Raw genomic sequence first — 22,500 nt, 5'->3', positions numbered from 1 at the left:
TGTTTATGTAAGAAACATAAAAAAAACATGATACAAGATTTTGAACAAATTTGAAACAATTAGACAACTTTTAATGATTATCGATCGTCTATGAGTCAATCAGGCACCACTTGTAACATATAAAACAACTGCTTCACATGGGGTTGGACAGATGGGCGGCGGGAGATCCTAAATGCTGGTTAACAACTAATCATTTGGCAGACATGCGATACAGAGAGCCTCAATTAGGAGCTGCCATCCGGCTTGCCATCATCTCTCTTCTCAGAGTAAACCTCTGCGGCGTGTTGGAGTCTTTTTAATGTATTTAAAAATAAACAGCTAGAATGCAGGCTGCATGAACAAGTTCTTAGAAGCTTTTATTCTCTCGCTGAACTTGTTAGTTGGCCAAAATATGACTGCATATTGTCAGTATCATTATAATAGCTTCTAGTAACACTGTAAGTAAAAACTGCTATGGTTTTAAGTTTTGAATAAAAAAAAGGAATCACATAATTGGGATTTTTTAACACAACAAAAATCCACAATTCAATTGCACGATTTTAATGCAGAAAAAAAAATCTGTGTTTAACTGTCTGTTGTCCAAGAGGAACATATTTAACATTATCCCCCCCCAAAATAAGTTAGTTTTCCTGAGCTAACTTTTATTGAACAGATTGGTTTGAGTGGGTTTCATTTATATTTTAAGGAGCCACAGCCTGGTTTTCATTTGGAGTTACCATGATGGATTACCACTGAAAGAATGATTTTGACACAAGGTTTGGGGCTTTTTTCTTTTTTAATAAAATATAGAAAGAAAAATAGAAGAAATAGTGGGGTAAAGAACACTGCCAACTTAATAATAAGTTTTCCTCTTGCCAAAATCCTCAACACAATGACCAAGAGATCGACAAAGGTTTCCCTGTGTTCATTATGTCAAGTAAATGGCAGACAATCCCAGAGCAGGGCTGTGATTGCATTGGATGGATTGAGACCAAAGAAACTGCATGGTTCTGTGACTTGCTTCTGAATGAAATATGGAGGGCATGCGATTGAAACCGCCAAAAGAAAAGCCATGAGCAGTTTTGCATTGAGTAGGGATCCGTACGATTTACTATAATTTCTCTTCCAACCAAAGCTATGTAGACTGACTTGAGGGTTCATTTTGATTATTGATAACCATCAATAATCATTTCAACTTGCCCCCTTTTCAATATTCAAACCCCCCAAATAGTTGATGTTATCGTTTCCATTGTTGGCCCAAGCATTGACATGATTGACATAATTGATAAGCAATTGCTCAAGGATGCCCTACAGATAGGCTATAGACACTGGGGGACTGAACCCAGTGAATATTGGCTTGGAGTCAAGCACCCATAGACACCACAACACAATCCTATAACCGGCTAGCCACATTCTGCAACCGGCCTGCAACATTCTGCGACCGGCTCGACACATTCTGCAAGCAGCAAGCTACCTTTTGCACTGTGCAAGCTAGAATTTGCAACCCCCAAGCTACCTTCTGCAACCCACTAGCTAGCCTCTGCAATCCACTAGATACCTTTTGCAACCTGATAGCTTGTTTCTGCAACCCACCAGCTACCTTCTGCAACCCACTGCCTACCTTCTGTTTGTGGGCGACCAGGTATCCGTGCAGCTTCTCCGGCTGTAGGTAGGACTGTGCGGTGTGCACGGCGAAGCGCACATCCAGCGTTTTCTCCCGGACGTCCATGAGGCTGAAGATGTTGACGTCATCAGGGGTGACGGAGAGCATCTCGGACAGGAAGTCTACCAGCAGGTCGTAGCGGCTCCGCAGCCTTTCCCGGGGCTCCAGGAACTCTCTCGCTGTGATGTCTGCAATACACACACAAACACAGGCACATGCATACAAACACACACACACACAGACACACACACATACAATATTATAATAAGTGCACATTATCAGATTGTTGGCAGCCTACGAGAAAAAAAGATAGGCGCAAATCATGAGGATTCAGTTGCAAGCCTGAGTCAGAGACGAGCTTCCAAGGGCCAGTGAGGAATCCACAGAACATGAGTTTGTGTGTTTGTTTTGGTCAAATGTCTTTATGAGCAGCGATGGGCCACGAGCGTGCTGTGCTGTGATCCACGGGCCTCCTAATGGTAAGACTAGCGCTTTTATATGACTCAATGCTCCCCAGCCAGCTCGCTCACTATTCATTTTATGAACACTGGAAGAACCAAGGATACAAAGCCAAATGCTTGGGGTTTTGCACACACTCACACACACACACACACACACACTCAAACACGCACACGCACACGCACACACACACACACACACACACAAGCATGTGCTTACACGAATACACACTCTTTAAAGAGGATGGAACATTGATCTCCCCTTCTAAATTATCCATCATCTTTCTGTTTATGACAATATTAAAATGAAACACATCCATCCGCCTGTAATCTTGACAAGGACTGATGACATGCTGGCTTCTTCTTTCTGACATTCGGCTCCCACTCGTCTAATAGAAATGCAATTGTTAGAAAGATGCCTTGTAATCTTCTATATCTTTAATTGCATCCTCGTTCCATTGAAACTAAAGACCCAATTAAACTTCCTTCACCCCTTCCCCTGTCATTGTCTTTGCCTCCTACGAGTTGGTATGTTTCAACAACATTCAAATGCAGACATAAAGAGATTTTGGATGTGTTTCCCATCGTCTTTGGCAGAGAACAGACGGGGAAGAGACCGGGAAGAGACACCTGTAATTGGCTGAATAGCATCAAAGGTAAGGTAACGTCAGCAGACTAACTCTCACAGACCTATATGCCAGTAGTTTCTTCTATGAAACTGCCTCTCCAGTGAAATTGTCTCCAGCAGACGATCTGAACAAAGAACCCGAGGAGAAGCATAGAGAGTGGAGGGATGCTAGCGTGCTTCAAAAAAAATAAATACCAGAAACAAACTCTCACCATTGGTAGCGGGTGCCTTGGTAGTCCTGGCTGTATACTTAGTGTTGAAGCCCATTGGGTAGCTAGTGTGAGTGTGTGTGAGCAGCGTGGATATTAAAGCAGTGTAGACTGCTCCTACATTCCCCTGAGTGAGATTATGGGGCCAGACAGACACTGCAGCTGGGTGTTTTCCCTTTAGTGGCTAAATCTAACTTTGCAGGCATATGTGTGCATGTGTTGCTGTGTTATGTGTGTATGCATGTGTGTGTGTGTGTGTTTGTGTGTGTGAACTGGCTATTATGTTGCAGCTGTGTTTGTTCTGCATTCTGTGTCTGCAGGTGTTTGACTTTATTATTTGTGTGTGTGTGTGTGTGAGTGTGAGTGTGAGTGTGTGTGTGTGTGTGTGTGTGTTTGTGTGTGAGCGTGTGTCTATCCTTACTAATCCTTAAAGCAGTAGCTGGCTTAACCCCTAGCCGGTTCCGCCTCAGACCTAACCTGCCAATCATGCCTCATTACAGGCCAAAAGGTCTTCAACAATTCAAAACAGCAACTGTGCACTCCTTTCACTCACTCACACACACACACACACACCTGGGAAGGTGGATCATTAGGGCTTAAGCGGGTGTTCAACATCAAGGTGCAGAGTGCACCGATGGATGGGACCCCAGAGAGACACGGGGAACATCAGTTCCCATCAGTCCTTTGCCCTCTCGCCTCGGGCTGTGGCAGGGAGGACAGGCACACACACACACACCCCGGCCCAGGAGGACGGGGACACGGGCTCCATCTGCTTTGATCCTGATGCATGTGGAACTATCTCTCTCTCTCTCTCTCTCTCTCTCTCTGGATATATATCTCTCTCTCCCTCCTTGCCACCGCAGGGTCAGTCAGCAGCCATCAGGAAGGAGTCGCGCGGTAAGTGTAGCACAGCGCATACCCGAGCGCTGCTCATGCATTCTTAACCAATGAGGTAGCCGGTACGCCACCGCTCAAAGCTTTGATTAAGCCCGGTAACGGTGACCAGTCAAAAGTAAAATGAAATAACTACAAAGTCTCGGGGACCCAGTGAAGAGCGGAAGTCAACAACTTTGTTGTAGTCTATCACAATAGTAAATAGAGGAAAAATAAGGAGGACAGATGTGTCAGCCCCAATAAAGGCACAGCCTTGCAGAGCGAGAGAATGACACAGAATGAGGCTGAACAGGAAGTCCCAGGGACAGGGCAGGTTATACAAGGCACAGGAGGAACGCTCGTCACGTAACTTAAGATGAGAAAAAAGGCAGAAAGACGCTGAAACCATCACAACATTAAGAGACGAGCGATGAAAGGGGAAGGAGCCTTGGGCCGGCGATTAAAAAGAGAGAAGGCTCGGAGTGTGAAGCGACTCGAACAGCTAATCCTTGTGGCGGCTACTGCGCTACGTACCCAATTCCACTGCCTCTTATCGATCTCTGAAGGCAGGTCTCCGGGGAGGGACACAGCGGGGCCGATGAGATAGAAGTGGAGAAGGGTAGAGAGATTGCCAGCAGCTTGGTTCAATCCAGGTGCAACTGCCCATTTTTAATGGACTGTACTTTTGTTGTATCTCCTAAAGGTTATCGTCGCTTACATCCCTGGTGCTAGATGAGCCACCAACCTCGCCAGGCATAGTGTGTGTCTGTCTTTTTGGCTGTGTGTGTGTGTTTCTTTATGTGTGTGTGTGTGTGTGTGTGTGTGTGTGTGTGTGTGTGTGTGTGTGTGTGTGTGTGTGTGTGTGTGTGTGTGTGTGTGTGTGTGTGTGTGTGTGTGTGTGTGTGTGCGTGCGTGTGTGTGCGTCTTAGTATTTATGCGTGTGTTCTGTTAATGTGTGCCCTCCACCCCTCAATGTGTCTGGTAAATCAATAGCTTTCGCATGAATGTGTGAATTCATTGCTTTGTGTGTGTGTCTGTGTGTATGTCTGTCTGTGTATGTGTGTTTGTGTGTGTCTGTGTCTGTGTGCGATGCTGCTATAATTACACTTGTTTTGATCCGTCACTGTTTCAAGGACTTTGTGTTTATCACCTATTTTACTTTTAGATCAACGGCATTTAAACGACAACGGAAGCCCGTGTGGGAGTGAGACAAAGGGGGAGTTAGCAACACAAAGTGGAGAGGGATGGAGCAGAGTGCCGGGGACTTAATCTCCACCAGGCCTTTTTAACTACCTTTCCTCGCATGTCCTCTTATAGCATCCAGCATTTGTTCTCGAAATGGGATTTAGGATGTCAAGGAGGGTGTGAGTAATGCTATAAGTGGAATATTTTCATAATCCCAGAGACTTAGGAATCAATGAGGCTGTTTACGACGAAGCCACCTGCCTGATATTGGCTCTCGGTAACATTGCACCCAAACAGAAAATATGCAATTAGGCTAGAGCAGCCTAAACCATACAATGATCGCAAAGTCACCGCTTGTTGACACATGGTTTCTTTGTTGTTGATCCCACTGCTTCGTGTCGGATCATATTTGCCAACCTGTTTACTTATTTATGTTTTGTGTCACCTTGTTCATGAATGAAACTCAAATGCCGCTAAGACGCTTTAACATCGGCAGTTACCGACAGCACCTGTTTCTCATATTAATGCGATGGTTGGTTAACCTCCTCCTCAACTGCGGTTAAGGTATTAGGGCCTGCAGAAAAGAGTCCAATAATTTTAATAAAAGCTTGCAATTATATGAATGTATACATTTAATAAAAAAGCTTGAAGGGATTTGCTCAACGGAAAACTGAGTCATTGTTGGGATTTGGATTAAATGAATCCCTCGTCCATTGAAAGACTAATAATAATATTACAAATAATAAAGGCAAACGGTTTTGATGGGAAACAAACAGAACACTCCGACCACTACTAAACACAAAATAATAGAGCTTCATTCAATTTTTTTTTTTTTTATTCGATCCAACACTAATTTAGCTGAAAAACAAATATTGGCCCGGTAAGCTCCAGCTGTTCTCCACTATCACTGCCACTGAATTAATTTACCTCCACTGAATGAGAAGCAAAACCTTTTATCAACACACACACGACCATGCTGGTGGCTCTCTCTCTCTCTCTCTCTCTCTCTCTCTCTCTCTCTCTCTCTCGTGCGCACACGCACTCACGCACTCACGCACTCACACACACACACACACACACACACACACACACACACACACACACACACACACACACACACCAACACCTCCATCACCTCAACCACCACTCACAAACCCCTTTGGTTCCATTTCAATATCCTGAAATCATAAAAATCCTTCAGCCATGTCCTATCTCTTCTCTAAAGTCGGGTGATGATGGATGTGGCTGGGCTTGTGTTGGGATACAACACCATGTTTGTGCTGGCTGTGCATTAAAATAAAATAAATAAAATAAAATAAAAACTGAGAACAAAACCTGACAAGATCCTCTCACCAATCTCCCCCTGTTTTATTCTTAGCAACAAACGAAGGATTTAAAACCCAAACGTCATTATAGACAAGAGACAGGAGATAAGTTTCCTCGCTCAAGGATGTCTGCAGGTATACAGAGGAGATCGGCCATTATACCCCGGCTTCTTTCAGCTCGGAGTGGAACACTTTAACCACGGCGCTATCCGGCCCGCCAACATACGTCCAAAGCAACCACACAGACGTCAGCTCTGTTTCCAACGGGTCATTAAGAGGGATTAATGATAGCGTTATGTCGACCCCTCCATTGACTGTGAAAGCGACAGACCCTACGCCACTGATCATTGGCGGAGCGACGTTAACCAGAACTGCATTACATTTACACTGGTCGCCAGGCAGGTTCACGTTCCGCTCGCGGCACTGATGTCTTCATCAGCGTGATGCGATGTGTGTAGCGTTCTAGCAGTGTCTCTAGGGTTGTAGTCTGATTAACGGGCTCTAAGAGACACGAAACCATGTCTTTTTGCTCTAGGCAAAATTGAAACTGATATCAGCCTAAGAGAGATTAATTTACAGATCAGCTTACACGTATGGATGTGTGCACTTGTAGTTAAGGCACTTTGGATAAAAGCACTCACCAAATGGCGTATCCTTTGTGAAACGAATAATACTTTTGGGACAACAACGGCTCCTAATAAAGTCGGCTGTGTATTTTGATTTGATTCCGGATGCCTGAGTGCGAAGAAGGTTTTTGCAGACCAACTTGTTTTATAATCCATGCGGTATCGGTTCGGACACTGAAAGTTTCATTAGTTAAGACTTGTGGGGTCTCCGTTGAGAAGGGAATGTGATTCTAGTTAAATCACAGCCGCCCTTTTCAGACTAATCACACACAGTGTTTGCATTGCTGTCATGTCTGCAAAGATTCGGGAAAGTTGCAAACCCTCGCCTATTGTGAGGAAATATTGACCAAACGATAGCTCTATAGCGAGGAGTGCCGCTGCCAGTAGGCCTACGTCTCTTTGACAGCTATACACCGCCAGACAGACCAGTGATTGCATCTTTAGTACCCCACGTCACATCGCTGTAATTCAGAGCGTGAATATCTGTGAAAAAACACTTTCAACCCCCCCTCTCCTCACAAACACTCCCTTGATTGTTTTGATCATTGATAACAGTGTTTGGCTACCACCCATAACATTATTTACAGCTCTTTGGGCAGTCAGCTCATCAGATGGTACGTAAGCACAAGATTATGTTTCTTGTGGCTATTAAATTAGAATTAAATGACAGAACGTGAGTATAGGTGACTAAACATATCAAGAATAAACTTGAATACATAAACTCGTCCTTAAGCGTGATTAATGCCTGAGTCACATAATTAGTCTTTTCACCGTCAATTATGGTGAAGACAACAACTCCTATGAACCCACGCCACTTCACAACATCATCAAACAGCATCTATTGTTATTGTTTCGATTGAGAGAACCCTAGCGGAAGAAGTTAAAAAACATACATTTCTTAAGGTCTTCATGTAGGATGTGTACATGCATAATGTATTTCAATTGCCAATATATTAACAGGCTTTCTTCGAACTTATCGCTGGAAAAACGTTTTAATTTGTATGTTTTATTTATGATTTTAACTAACACTTGTTTATGATTGTTGTTGTCGCTCCCCAGTGCTCTTAAGGCACAAGCTCAAGCCGGCTAAAACGGGCCCTTAATGATAAGGGATTTCTGAATCTTACACAGGGGGCCTTTACAGAAGACTGACGAGCAAAAGATTGAAGGTTTCAATCACATGCCTGATAATGATAATAAAACAAATCCTAGTGATAAATCAAAATAATATAATAATCCGCTAGGCTCTGCACCTGTGAGGCGCAGGGACCCCGAGTTGTGGATGGCCTCGTCCCGGAGCTCCCTCACATGGACGGTAACCTTGGAGACAGCGTCGGGCCAGATGCCGTCGGTGACGCGGACCTCAAACTCGTAGCTGCCTGGCGGGGCATTGTCCTTGATGATCAAGAAGCCTGTGCGCTTGTTCAGCATGAAGTAGCTAGAAGGCAGGGGACCAAACATACACACACAAACAACACTCAGTTAGAACTGTATTTTTGGACAGTAATGACTCACTGAACAGTGAGTCGTTTTGTACAATCAAGTACAAAACGAGACATGGTAGTACGGTGTTGTGTGGTTGGCTGGGACGTTTGACTCGATGGGTTATGGGATCGGATCCCCCATGTCCTCATTGCAACTACATGCATCTTTTCATCTTGCTTTTGATACCAGCCTGAGCCATCAAAGAAGAATACATGCAAGTGTGATAGACATATTGAACAGGAGAACATGTAGGTTTGATGGGTGGATGTAAACCTGCAGGTAGGATGCTGACATCCTAGTATTCACTATAAAAAGAGAACAATAAGCTTGGCGCTATGAATAATTCAAAAATACGAAGTGTGGGACACATACGATATTTATACAGCAATAGGCAATTTGAATCTTTTGCTGAGTTTACTTAACTTCCCATCTTTTCTCAAATGGTTCTCCCAAAGATGCTGAAGTCCTTTTCCCAGAAGCCTTTTTTTGGCCAGAATCTCCATAATTTAGCCATTTTAATTCCAGTTAGCTGTGCCACTTCAGTGAAGCACACGTTGCAAAAATGTATAAAAGCAAGCTACAGTGTGCTGGGCAAACACGTCACTGTTTTTTCAATGAAAATTCAAGATGTGTGGCTTAATGCTAGGCACAGTGTCGGATGAAGCTTTATCAAAAAATTGTCTTTGATGCAAGCAGTGCAAGGACATACACCTGATCTGGAAACACAAAAGGATACGTTCCAATAGTGGCTTTGTTACAATTTTGGCTTGCCCTTGCTTACACACTCTCCAGTTGTCTCTTGATCTCAGTAAGAACCTAGAGAAGCGGCCCGAAAAGACTGCTAAAGTGTTACAGGACCAAGGTAACATCAGTGTATCCTACATAGGAAGTGCTTTGAAGAAAGAAATGTGTCACAACTTCATTAGAGATCCAGCCATCATGCTCGTCTGAAGTTTTTGATTTGGCCGGATCATCGATATTGCACGTCACCTTTAATGACACAAGAGCAGCTCAGCTGTCACATGTCCACACTGTGCCCTGTCTCCTTTAAAAACACTAACTGATACTGCTCATCTCCACAAGGGTATAGCGAACAAGCAAAAGGACATGCATGCCCTGAAGTAGGTAAGGCCCCATAGGAAATAAAAACCTAACCACTTCCTCCTCCAAACTTTTGATACAAATGAGTGAATGTCAATGGAGACATCGTTAGTGCATGTATGGTGCAGTACTGTAAAGACTGACAAGCTGCCCCTTAATGAGACTCCCCAGCTCCAGTCTGCCTCACATGCTGAACTTTAAGAAGAGAGGAAAAAGGAGGGTAATACAAGGCCAAGGAAGTTTGTGATTTAACAAGTTCACTTTAGTTTGCATTGATGTTCCCTTGATTCTTACATCGCAGAGGCATCTGAGAATGTATGGGTATGTGTGTGTGTTGGTGTGTGAGTGTGTGTGTGTCCCAGGCATGTGCACGCACACACACACACACACACACACACACACACACACACACCCACACACACACAGATTCAGAAAGGGTCGTTGGCATACAATGTTCGATGCTTCTGCTTCCGGAAAGCGATCGCAAGAAGATAAGAGACACAGCTTGTCAAGAATCTACTCTCAGTTTCAGCCTAAGACCTGAGGCCTCAGGTGTGATACATCAAGGACCCACACACACACACACACACACACACACACACACATATATGCACACTTAGAAACACACACACAGAAATGTGTCGGCCTCAGAGGGAGCAGGGAGAATGAAAACAAGTGAGGGAACAGCAGGAGACATAAAATGAGGATAACTAACACCATGGTTACAGAGACTGAGAGGAGGAGGAGAGAGGGAGGAGGAGGACGGGCATGTAAAGACGCAACAGAGGAAAACTCTGAAAGAAACAGAAGGAAGCAAAGATGAATCAACAAGAGCCGTAGGAAAGGGGGGACATTTTGAAAAGAAGTAGAGATAAGGAGAGATAGAAAGTCCCAGAGACATGAAAATGGCAAAAGGGATGAAAAAGAATGCTGTAAAAAAGTGTATGAATAAAAGAGGAGGTTTAAAAAAAAGAAAGAAAGCATAATAATAATATATATATATATATTTAGCATTGCTTGTCCTAATACTAGTCTTTTCTCTGACATTGCTTGTGTAACAATTACATTTAGGGCATTTAGCAGATGCTTTTATCCAAAGCGACTCAAATCGGTTAAAACACACATATGACACACCGACGGCAGAGCCAACCATGCAAGGCTACAGCCAGCTCTACAGGAGCACTTAGGGTTAAGTGTCTTGCTCAGGGACACATCAACACTCAGCTAGGAGGAGCTGGGGATTGAACTAGCAACCTTTCAGTTACAAGACAACTGCTCTTCCTCCTGAGCTAAGCCAATCCACATTTTTTTTGCTCAGATTTATATGAATACAAATATTTGTACTCATATATCTACATAAATGTATAAACAGTATGGATGAAAGTGTAGCAAACAACACAAGCAATGTCAAAGAAAAGACTAGCACTAGGTCAAGCAATTTGTTCACACACAAAATGAACAAATAAAAATCAACGAAGCACAAAGCACCCAAACAAACGGTTGTACAAATGATTATAAACGATCCCATCCGGAAGGCCGCGTGTTGTATCAAAGACTTTAATAAAAAAGAGCAAATCTCTAACTACAACAGGGGGATCTGTGAGGACGATCGGGTGAGTTTACAGAACAATTGGTAATCGGATCGGCGGCAGAGACGAAGGATGTTTGAGCAGCAGAGATCAGGTGAGCTACCTTGGCATGTGTCCTTCAACAACATAGGTCTTGTTGTCCCAGTCATCGGGATCAGGAGAGTAGACCTTGCCCAGCACAGTGGTAGGCAAGCGACCTGCAGGCATAGCAAGCACAGGTCATCAGGGTGATCGACGCCCTTTTATTCATATGTGAACGCCAGAGAGAAGCTGTCTGAGAGTCCTCAGACAGCTGTGTAAGAGTGTTTCAATTTGAGCAAGGGAAAATTAATACATTATATTACAATTATTGTATTATATGATAAATCAATTAAAGTAATTCACATTATATGAACCTCAATGTTATTATGTTATTGCGTTGTCATTAATTAAAATATTAATTTATTTAATTATCCAATTAGGAACCATCAGCGGTAAGAAGCTTTGGTAATGAGGCAGTTCTTCCTTATCTTCCTGCGGGAAAGACATCCTATTGTAGGCTTTTCTGTATACACTGGCAGAGCAAGACATTAACACTGCCAGGATTAGGGGGTTGGGTTTCCACTCCGGCCACCCATGCTGTGAATGTATGTTATCAAGCTGCTTTTGATAATATAATATGTATGTATTTATATTTATATTAAATCATTTAGTAGGACAGTATCTATGAATAGATTCAGTCCTGGATGGAGTCCTGGCCCTTTAGGTGGTCTGCCATCATATATGTTTTCCAGTCAATGTGAAACTGTGTAATAATCACTGTTAATCATGTAGTAATCTCCACGGAACCTCTCCCGAGACAACATGTGCGTGATTATACCGAAAACACAGCCTCAAACATAAACCCACAAGAGAAATATTGTCGTCTTCACTATGGAGATAAAGTTAAGAGGACTTTATACACAACGAATAAATGAACAAAGATATTTAAAACTGTATGACGCTATTATATAATTTATACAATAGTGGACATATTAGATGGAGCCAATTGGGTTTCTTGTGAATCAAAAGATCAAAACATCCACTTGTTAAGACACTGCCGTGTGTCACAGAGGAGCAGGAGGAAGAGGAGGGGGAGTAGGAGAGGGGAGGATGAAGGACAGTAATTATCAGAAGGAGAGATACATTTAGTCTAGGGAGGTACTGGGAGTGCATTTAATAATGTTTTTTTTTTTTTTTAATAGCCGATGATTAAGGCGAGATACCGCAGGGATCACAATGACTCACTCTCCCCAGCCAGGAGACACATAGCGGCTGTTTATGGGTTCTGAACGCCGAGAGGCAAACGGCGCCTCGCATAGGGGTAACCTTGAAGGCCTGGAAGCATAGCATGTCATTTTATAATTGTTTTGCGCCGTACATGTCTTATGTGTCCCACCCCCCATTCACAGCCGCACGCTCACACACACACACACACACACAGAGACACATACGCACACACACTCATACACACACACATACACTCAAATACACACGCATTCACCGACGCATACACATAAATACTAAGTCATACACGTGCACACAAACACATACTTAGACACATAAACACACACGCAAAGTTGTTTGTATGTATTTGTACCCTGTTTAAGCCTAGCTTAAAAATGACTTGCCTTTCTAACAAATAGCCAGCATTCGTACATTCCGAATAGTGGAGTTGCCAAAGCTTTTAGTGAGAAAGTCCTAGTTCATTTCTTTCGTATATTGAGTTTCCCACACAGAAACATCATCTCTGAATCATTTCTTCCTTGAACGGGAGCATGGTATTTATAATTTAAATGTCTTAATTCCCCTCAAGACTTTTTTTGTGGAGTTGAAATGCTAGCTAAAGTTTCCTTTTCAACGTGTTTTCACATCAATTATTTGTGCAGCAGACATCCAAATGTTATCATTAATTAAATAACTGAAGTCAAATAATGATGCTTTGATGCTTGAAAGTAAACAAATCGCTTAACAACATCCAATGTATTTGACCCCTTTTCCAGTCGCAGAGGGAAGTTATCCTCATAGTTATACTACAAGTTTCCAACCCTATCTGGGACGCCACAGTCAACCGCTGCCCAGAGAGAGCTCTACCCATACACAAACACAACGCCTGCGTGTCCCTTGGTCCTGACGTCGATGAGTATACCATCAGGCACAGGTACACAAACAGGCGTCCAGAAAAGGCCGCTATCTGTGATCGGAAAAGAGCGCAACGGTGACTTTGTGCGAACGTAGATATCCGGGCACATTGTGACAACGTGGCATAGATTGCTACGTTCACGATCATATGAGTAACATATTATTATTTTAGAAAGCCCTGGTATTATTTTAGAAATTATTTTGGTTAAATCGCTCACGTGAGACAATTGCTCAAATAAGACGTATAACTTATTATTATTTTAGGAAGAAAACGTGTTTGGGTTAATTTGCTCTCACTTGCTCTGATCCTGTGGCACTCTGCTCCCTGTATTACGGTTTCTTGGCGGTCATGACAAGGCTTAAGCCGTTGCTCCCTATAGAATTGGAGCATTTTCATGTTATTGCACGTTAAATCGTGTTTTTTTTAAACACAGCTCAAATGAAAGAACATTGATTCATTTGAAAAGGTGTGTCAGTTTGTTAAGAGAGCTTCTGCCGGATATTTTAAGCCGTTGTAGTGCGGAATATGAGTTGCTGTCTCGCAGTGAGTATCTAGCAATCTTTCATTCACGCTAAATTTAATTCCATATCTCATTGTTGACTCGCTGAAAAACAAAGCCAATAATACTATTTGATAACTGGATGTACATTTATGTGCCGGGCCACCCTATTGGACAGCTGACGACAGCAAACACGACCTCTGACCTCTGTGACTGTTGATCATGATCTTCTTCTCTCCGGGCAGGTGGGCGTGGTCGTTCTGGTCGCCGATGGTTACCGTCAGCATGCTGGTGACCGTCTTGGCCGGCACGCCGCTGTCGCTCATGACGACGGGGATGAGGAACTCCTTCTGGCGCTCGCGGTCGAACGTCCTCAGGGCCGTGAGCGAGGCCGTGCCGTTAAGGTTGTCCTGCAGGTAGAAGTCGTTGCTATGGCGATAGTCGGGCGGGACGGAGAAGTGGAAGGGCGGCCCGTTCTGGGAGGAGTCGCGGTCCACCACGTGAATGAGGGTGGAGGTTTGGTTCATCTTCACCAGCTGACGGAGGGAGGGGGAAGCCATGCGCATCAGAGGCATTGTGTCACTGTCTTGTAAGGTGGAATTCAATTACATTTCATCCATCGTTATCAAATCTCATAAAGAAATATCTTTCAGAGAGAGCAAGTCCTATATTCACAATTGCATTTATCGGATCCTTCTTTCTTTAATGACATTGACAGCATCCAAATTGCCATATTTCCTGATCATCCATTACGGCTGAACGATTCATCAAATTCAAACAGACATCGTGATGTAATAGAACGCGCCTCGCAAGCGCAAAGATTGCGATTTTCTTTTTCTTTTTTGGAGGGGATTTGTTGCTCTTTCTGCCTGGGGATCGGTAATATTTGCATTTATTTTTCTTTAGATTAGATTAATCTAAAGATTAGATTAGGTTAAATAAGGATGGTATAATATCAATTCATGCATCAATTCATCTCAAAACGTAGGCCTGGCCTAAAGGAAAGAGCAGTTTAAATGTTGACTGCTTCCAATGTTGCGTCGGTCAATACTTTACAAAGACCTAATGCTTGTATAGTTAATAATACAGAACATAAAAATCTCATACTAAATCGCATTCGCAATATTTGTCGATATAATCGCAATTCGATTATATCTCCAAATCGTTCAGCCCTATAATCCATCCATTAAATCCATGCATGACTCAGTCCTGCCTACCTGAGGGCCGAAGACATTCTCATAAATGACGGGAGTGTACACGGCCTCAAACTCTGGCCCGTTGTCGTTCACGTCCAACAGCGACAGCTGCACCGTGGCGCTACCCGTCAGAGGAGGGATTCCGTGGTCCGTCGCTATGACGATCAAGTGATGCTGAGTTGAGGCCTCGCGGTCCAGCGGCCGGGCCACGGTGACCACGCCCGCTTGGTCGATGGCGAACATGCCGTCCGGGTCGGACTCGTCCAAGAGGCTGTAGGTCAGGTCCCTGTTCTGGCCCGAGTCCGAATCGCTAGCCGCCAGCCGTGCAATGCTGGTTCCCATGGCGATATCCTCGGACAGCGGGCCCAGGGAGATGAAGTGTGGGATGAAGACGGGGGGATGGTCGTTATAGTCCTCCACCTCCACCACGCAGTGCAGGAGACTGGAGAAGTCCAGGTCTTCCACCTGTAACATTGAATTATCTTAATCCCTCGCATGATGGAGACACTCGTTATTTTATATTTATTTAATTCACTCAGAAAAACGCAAACCAAGCATTTTGAAAGCATTGACTAAGCATTGTATTTCTGTTGTTTGTGATAACTGGGAAAAAAATTTTTTTATTATTAAATCTGTTTAAGGAATATGATATATTCCACATCGCTGGCTCCCTGGCGAGCCTCCTATGCAGCATATTAACATATTTATTCGGGTTTTTATTCCATAGAACCAATTCAATCATTCAACCCTAAAGCAACACATTCCTGATAATACAAATAAAACAACATAGTTCAGCAGATTGTTCAGCATTGTTAGGATAACCTTCTCCGTGGAGGTTGTTTTTCTCCCTTTGAGTCTTTTTCCTTTTATTTGTTGAGTGTTGGATGTATTTTCTGCGCTCAGGGCAGTGTGTTTGCACGAGGAGGAGCACCTTCAAGGTGAGGTTGAATCTCTGCTCGTTGGGTCGCTCGTAGTCCAGCCGCTTCTTCATGCGCAGGCTCCCTCGCTGCTCCTGCCGATGGCTGACCATGTAGAACTTCTGCTCGGGGTCGCCGGCCACCACGCTGAAGGTCAGCTGGGCGTTCTCCCCGGCGTCGCGGTCCACCGCAGAGAGGTCCAGGACCTGGAGAGCAGACACACACGGAGACCGACACAGCCTGTCTTCACTTCTCGCTTCCCTCGTACCACGCTTTACTCGTTTTTTTATGCTGCCTGTTTACAACTTACAACTTTATTACAACTGTACTGTATTTGTTGGAGACATGTCGGCATTTTATATGTACAGTGCTTCATCAAATATTCTATTCTGTGTTAGTTCATTGTACTGTATAATGTCTGAGTATATTTCCTTCTTTCCAACATGACGAGGGTGTAACCACGGTAACACATCAGGAACAGGGGGGAGTGAGCTCTCATACCTCTGCGTTGATGTCCGCCTTCTCCGAGACCCTGGCCAGACAGGCGTGCTCCGTGAAGATGGGCGCGTGGTCGTTGATGTCCCGGACCCTGATGGTGGCCGTCCCGGTGCTCGTCATGCCCCCTCCGTCCCGCGCCTCCACCACCAGCAGGTACGAGTCCATCTGCTCCCGGTCCAGCCCCGCCATCGCCACGGTGATGGTCCCTGTGGTGCCGTTGATGGAGAACATGTCCATGTGGGCCGAGACTCCGCCTCCGCCCGCGTCCTCGCCGAAGGCGCCGTCGGTGGCGTCCACGCAGCCCACGATGCGGTACGACAGCACGGCGTTGTGGCCCACGGCCGAGTCGTCCTGGTCCGTGGCCGTCATCTCCATCACCAAGGTGCCCGCCGGCGAGTTCTCGGCCACGTCGCCGTGGCAGCTGGGCGTGCACGTGAAGACGGGCGCGTTGTCGTTGATGTCCCACACGTTGATGATGACGTCGGTGAAGCCCGTCAGCCCCTCGCCGCCCTCGTCCGTCGCCATGACCACGAAGCGCCACACGGTGCGCTCCTCACGGTCCAGCGTGCGCTGGGCGTAGATCTTTCCCGTGCCCTTGTCGATGATGAACTCGCTGTCTGCGCCCTGGCCGTGCAGAGAGTAGCGCAGCGCTTCCTGGTTGGCGTCTTTATCCGGGTCGGACGCCGTTACCTGGACGCGCGGCGGCGGCGAGCGGGGAGACGGAGACAGAGACAGAGAGCGGGAGAGATTTTGATTGAGTTATCGTCGAAACAAATGTAATTTTAGAAGGGCTGTTGCTTGAACGGTGTATCCACCACGCAATGCTCGTCACGCCTGCACTGCGAACCGTCTCTTTCAACCGACCAGCCGCTCAAGCTGCTGGATAATCCCACTTAGCCCCCCCCCCCCCCCCCCCCCCCCCTTCCCCCCTGCCTCACGCTGATACCCGGTAACACATCTGCACTGATCTCACACAGGGAACATGTTGCTTTTTAGCAAGCTAATTTTGCTGCCAACATTGGTGCCAAAATAGAGCCTTTTTGCACCTCTTCATGTTTGGAGATGAAGAGGTTGACAGTATTGGTACATTTGCTTCAAATTAACTGAAAGTTATTTTTTTCGCTTTTAAACTGTCACAGCTCAGCAGGGAAACAGGCCATGATGTCAGCGTTGGTAATGGAGATAGGACAGGCGCCAAAGAGACAGCGAAACATGGCCGGCAAATAAAAAAATGATGGAACACATATTATTAAATTGAAAACATAGTTGTGTGCTCCCATATATTCATTTTGTGTGATGGATATCACCGGTTCTGTAATCATATCTGTCACTGTTAACGGCACCTTTCAACATCTCTGCAGCATCAACGGTTCTCATTACCCATTGTTTCTTGCCGGAGCAGGTGAGGCAATGTGTCTTTGTCAATTAAAGTGGGATAATATCAAGCCACTGTGTGGATCGCATGTTGGAGAAATAAAACTAAAAGAAAATACTCTAAGCTGTGATATAAAGGGGAAATAAATAACAAGAACGCCTAATTTGATAGCAGATCTTGGCAGCTCTGGCACTTTTCATCAGAATGGGAAAGGGTTAGACTGTAAACTTAAACTTCTACAAACTTTTTAACAAGAATGGTATAGCAGCGAGTTGGGAAGGAACCCAAAGAGAAACACCATAACATATTGGAAGCATAGATTCATCCTTGTTTTTCCTTACCCTTTCAAGAGTTGGAAAGAAAACAAAACAATATTGCACACACCGGGCCTAGCAACGAAGGATCCCTATTGGTCGGATCAGCTCAGAACGGCCTTTTCAAAGAGATGATTATTGGAGATTGCTATAGTATGTGTAACATTACTATAAATCTGCGGGAGCCTAACAGAACTAGCTGCAACCCGTTGCTAAGCACAGCGTTGCTGGGAGATCTCTCCATGGAGGACAAAGCTGTTCCACAGGACTTCATCACTTTAATATCAGGGGGGTTGAACTGCTATCAATTTTTCATCAGGATGAAAATCCATCTCATCAGGCTACACCTGAACCTTGCTTGCGATGGCAAAATTGGAAGTATATCTCTGGGTTCAACTCATGTGTCTTGCTTTGGTTCTGGGCTGCTGATGGTTGATGATTTCTGACTATTAATAACGACTGGTTGGAGCAGTACTGTATGAATTATCATCAGGCTGCTTTAAACCCAAGAGCTTATATTAACATACTAATTTTTAAGTGTGTATATAACCAAGACTTTGGTAATTGGTAAAAAATAATCAGGATTGCATGAGGGCTGTGTGTTTTTGCCGTACCCAATATGCATATGTGGTGTTTATTATTCTGGTGCATGCTATGTCTGTAGCATTATATACTACATACAATAGCTGTAGGTAGCAAAGAGCATATTCAGCCATACTTAACACCTCATACATACTAATTGCGTAGGAAGTTGACGATGCATAGTTTTATACAACTAAACATTGGTGTGTACCCCAGAGTGACACAGAGTATGTCCACCTAAATCAGGTTTCACCACATGCATTTCAAAATTGTTTGGGTGCACACGTTGTATTTTCATCAACCCATAACCCTTACCCTTTGTCTGTGTGTGTGTGTGTGTGTGTGTGTGTGTGTGTGTGTGTGTGTGTGTGTGTGTGTGTGTGTGTGTGTGTGTGTGCGTGTGTGCGTGTGCGTGTGTGTGCGTGCATGTGCCTAACCCTAACCCTTACCCACCCTAACCCACCCTTACCCTAACCATAACCCCAACACACCCTCACCCACTCTAACCCCAACTCCTAACCCTTACCCTAGAAACCCCTCCAACCCTCCTGCAAGGCATTGGTCGTCGAGTTGCTGTGATGTGCTACGCCGCCCCCCAACCAGTACGTCAGTGCAGGCAGTGGGGGGGGCAAGGCGGGGGGGGGCATACCTGCAGCACGAAGACGGGCGAGCCGTCCAGCTCCTCGGTGACGCTGCCGTAGTACTCGTTGACGGTGAACACGGGCGCCTCGTCGTTCTTGTTGACCACGCTCACCTCCACCGTGGTGGAGTCCTCCCACTTGCCGTCCGACGCCACCACGTGCAGCTGGTACCTGCGCAGCGCCCACGGGGGGGGCGCCGATGGCGTTGTTAGAGCGTTTCACACGCAGCGGTGTTCAACGTAAATACGCATCACAAATGTGTTTTTTGTATTTCATTCATATAGTTTGGAATCATTTTGGACCTGCCTCATTCCGTTAGCCTCATAGATTATTCATATTTTGGCCAAATTGTGATATCTAACGTAAGTCTACTTTCCTAATGCTGCTGATTCACTGTGCCTCATTGGCTGTATCATGAGCCAATCAGGGCTTTTTACATTCCATAATGCCTATCTGCCTAAGTCAGCTATTAGACTTAAGCATTTTTGACGGTAAATACAAGATGAACCTTAAAGGATGACTTTGGCAATAATGCTACGAGACTAACTATTTAGGCGTATGATCTAAATAAATATTCAAATATATATCTACCCCCCCCCCCCCTCCCCTGCACACACACACACACACACAAACCTTTTGGTCTGCTCGTAGTCCAGGGTCTGGGTGATGAAGATGGTTCCCACCTCTGGTTCCACGTCAAACACACCTCCGGTGTTCCCCGAGGTGATCTGGTACCGGAGCTTGGCGTTGGCCCCTGCGGACCGGAGACGTATGGGCTTCAGTACTGGACCTGCTGCCGACTCAGCGCTTCATCAATTTGCATCAAGACTTTGCACGCCACCACTTTTTAATGAGCTTTAAGTAAGTAAAGTGTTTTTTTGGTGACACTGCCAACTCGCACCATTGATTAGCTCTGACTCAGACGTGTTTGGTTGTCGAACGAGGCGGCAGCGATTTCCAGTGTGAAATGCACCTTAACCGGTCGCTGTTTATATAGCGCAGAGACATGCCTTCAAGCGTGCTGAATGTCTCTTGGTATTTGTTTTAATAAGGTGAAGAAATTAAAGAATGTGTAAACATGTGTTTACGAATATGTGATGGAAAAGCGGAAAGTAGAATCCCCTATTTATGAAATTATTAAACTCAATACAGAATAATAACACTCTGTATCTTCACCGAAAATGCGAGTGACCAAAGCACTTAAACTAAATAAGAACATAAACAAAACAAAAGAAGTGAATTCAAAATGGAAAAGCGCAATCAATACATACTGTGTGTAAAGACTTCAACCGGGCATCACACCGTAGCATTGCGTTCCAGCACTTCTTTATTCAGTTGTTCTACCTTACTGAACGCGTCAACAAATGACTTTTCACATTATCTCACGATATTTCCCTTGTTGCACTCAAAGAAGAGCAAAAGGACTTGCTTTGTCTATCAAAATGCGAGAGGAGTAGTCTGAGGTAAGAAAAAAAGTCACTTGATGTGATACATCATAAAATGACATTTATTATTTTTAATTATGCACAGCTTTTAAGTTACTCAAATGTCACACACTGTTATGACCTCTTTGTGATGAAGTGGTTTGGTTTTATCCTCGAAAACGCTCAGCAATATGTGAATGACTAAATCCAGAAACAAAACAGCAATGTTTCACAGTTCTGGTAAAGACTCCATTTTATCACATTTTGTGTACACATTTTGTACCCTTGCGAAGTTCAACTAACTACACGCTGTGTGAAATATGCTTGGATAAGAACACCTGCATTTCTATATTCTTTGTCGCATTTGTGGATTTTGGTTTTCTTCCTCCTTTCATTGTGTCTGGTTCATGTATATGGATTCTGTCGCTCCGAACTGAAACTTTCCTCATGGGAGGGCATGCCAGTTCACAAAGGTCCTACTAATCACCTAGAAACACAGCACAAACATCCCAGACTCCCTTGTCGGAAATGGGAGCAAAATTGTACAAAATTGCGTCTGGTGTCTAGTATGTGCAGGAAAGTGTCCTTCATTTTAAAATCAACAAATTACCACAAAATACAGCATTGAACACCCCAGTGATGATCCATACATTATAGAACACCATAAATGTGATTAGGGATATTGTGGATATACTTTGCAGTACTTTGTGGTATTAAACAGGGGGAACATTGTTGTTTCCAGGTACATTCCAGGAGCATTTTGGATGTATTTGATTACGTGGGATGTGGTAATACCGTCAAGTACACAGAGCAGAAACGTTTTCAAACTTTGTGGTGGTCTTTATTGCCAGGACGATCCCAAACTATTAATTATACTTCAAAGGCTTCAGCAGGGTTGGGCAGTATTTAAACACGGTACAATCGTCTGAATACCCAACAGAAATCCTTCTGTTTAACACTGAATCGGTTAAGCATTGGGCCAATTCACCATCCTCAACAGTCCCCCATTTTAATCACCCTACAAGTAATTACAGCAAAAAAAAACAGAACATTTTGTTCATCGCCTTTTCAACGGCCCCCGTGGTAATTTGTTTTGCTAGTTAGTGTCGAGAAGTAGGATCAAAAAACCGAGACTCAAAACCACAGAATTCCTTCGATGCTGCTGCTGTTGCTGCTTTACACGGTAAATAAGGATCGCATTAATTTATTCCTGAGGAATGATTAACGCACAGTCAGATCCCATCTCAAAAGGTGCTGCTAAGCACTTTTGCCGGATCACCAGAGAGGGTCTACCACCGCCCCCCCCACACACACCTTAACTTAATCCTCTCTCTTTTATTATTATTTGTTTCGGCCCACCACAGCAATTTTGATAACGTCTTTTTTGTTGCTGATCAACAACAGCCCCCCCACACCCTTCATCACCCGCCATTACACACACACACACACCGACACACACACACACCACAAACCCCCGCAAACACACACACACACACAACAAACACCCGCACACACAGCAAACACCCGCACACACAGCAAACACACACACAACAAACACCCGCACGCACGCACGCACGCACGCACGCACGCACGCACGCACGCACGCACGCACGCACGCACGCACGCACGCACGCACGCACGCACGCACGCACGCACGCACGCACGCACGCACGCACGCACGCACGCACGCACGCACGCACGCACGCACGCACGCACGCACGCACGCACGCACGCACGCACGCACGCACGCACGCACGCACGCACGCACGCAC

General features: G+C 44.8%; 1 protein-coding gene across 1 annotated transcript in view; it reads right to left on the bottom strand.

The window, feature by feature from the left end:
- si:ch211-186j3.6 (neural-cadherin) overlaps nt 1–22,500 on the bottom strand; it is a 153,888-nt gene that overhangs the window by 68,741 nt on the left and 62,647 nt on the right. The window contains exons 12-20 of the mRNA XM_056608050.1: nt 19,938–20,058; nt 19,313–19,475; nt 16,396–17,082; nt 15,909–16,100; nt 14,999–15,442; nt 13,987–14,317; nt 11,225–11,318; nt 8,200–8,384; nt 1,601–1,830 (exon numbers count right to left, since the gene is read on the bottom strand). Of these exons, the coding sequence (XP_056464025.1) occupies nt 1,601–1,830; nt 8,200–8,384; nt 11,225–11,318; nt 13,987–14,317; nt 14,999–15,442; nt 15,909–16,100; nt 16,396–17,082; nt 19,313–19,475; nt 19,938–20,058 (2,447 nt within the window). The remainder of the gene's footprint in view (nt 1–1,600; nt 1,831–8,199; nt 8,385–11,224; nt 11,319–13,986; nt 14,318–14,998; nt 15,443–15,908; nt 16,101–16,395; nt 17,083–19,312; nt 19,476–19,937; nt 20,059–22,500) is intronic.

Source organism: Gadus chalcogrammus, chromosome 14 (assembly GCF_026213295.1).
Source record: "Gadus chalcogrammus isolate NIFS_2021 chromosome 14, NIFS_Gcha_1.0, whole genome shotgun sequence".
NCBI classification, from domain to species: Eukaryota; Metazoa; Chordata; class Actinopteri; order Gadiformes; family Gadidae; genus Gadus; species Gadus chalcogrammus.
This window is presented reverse-complemented; position numbering and strand designations above follow the sequence as displayed.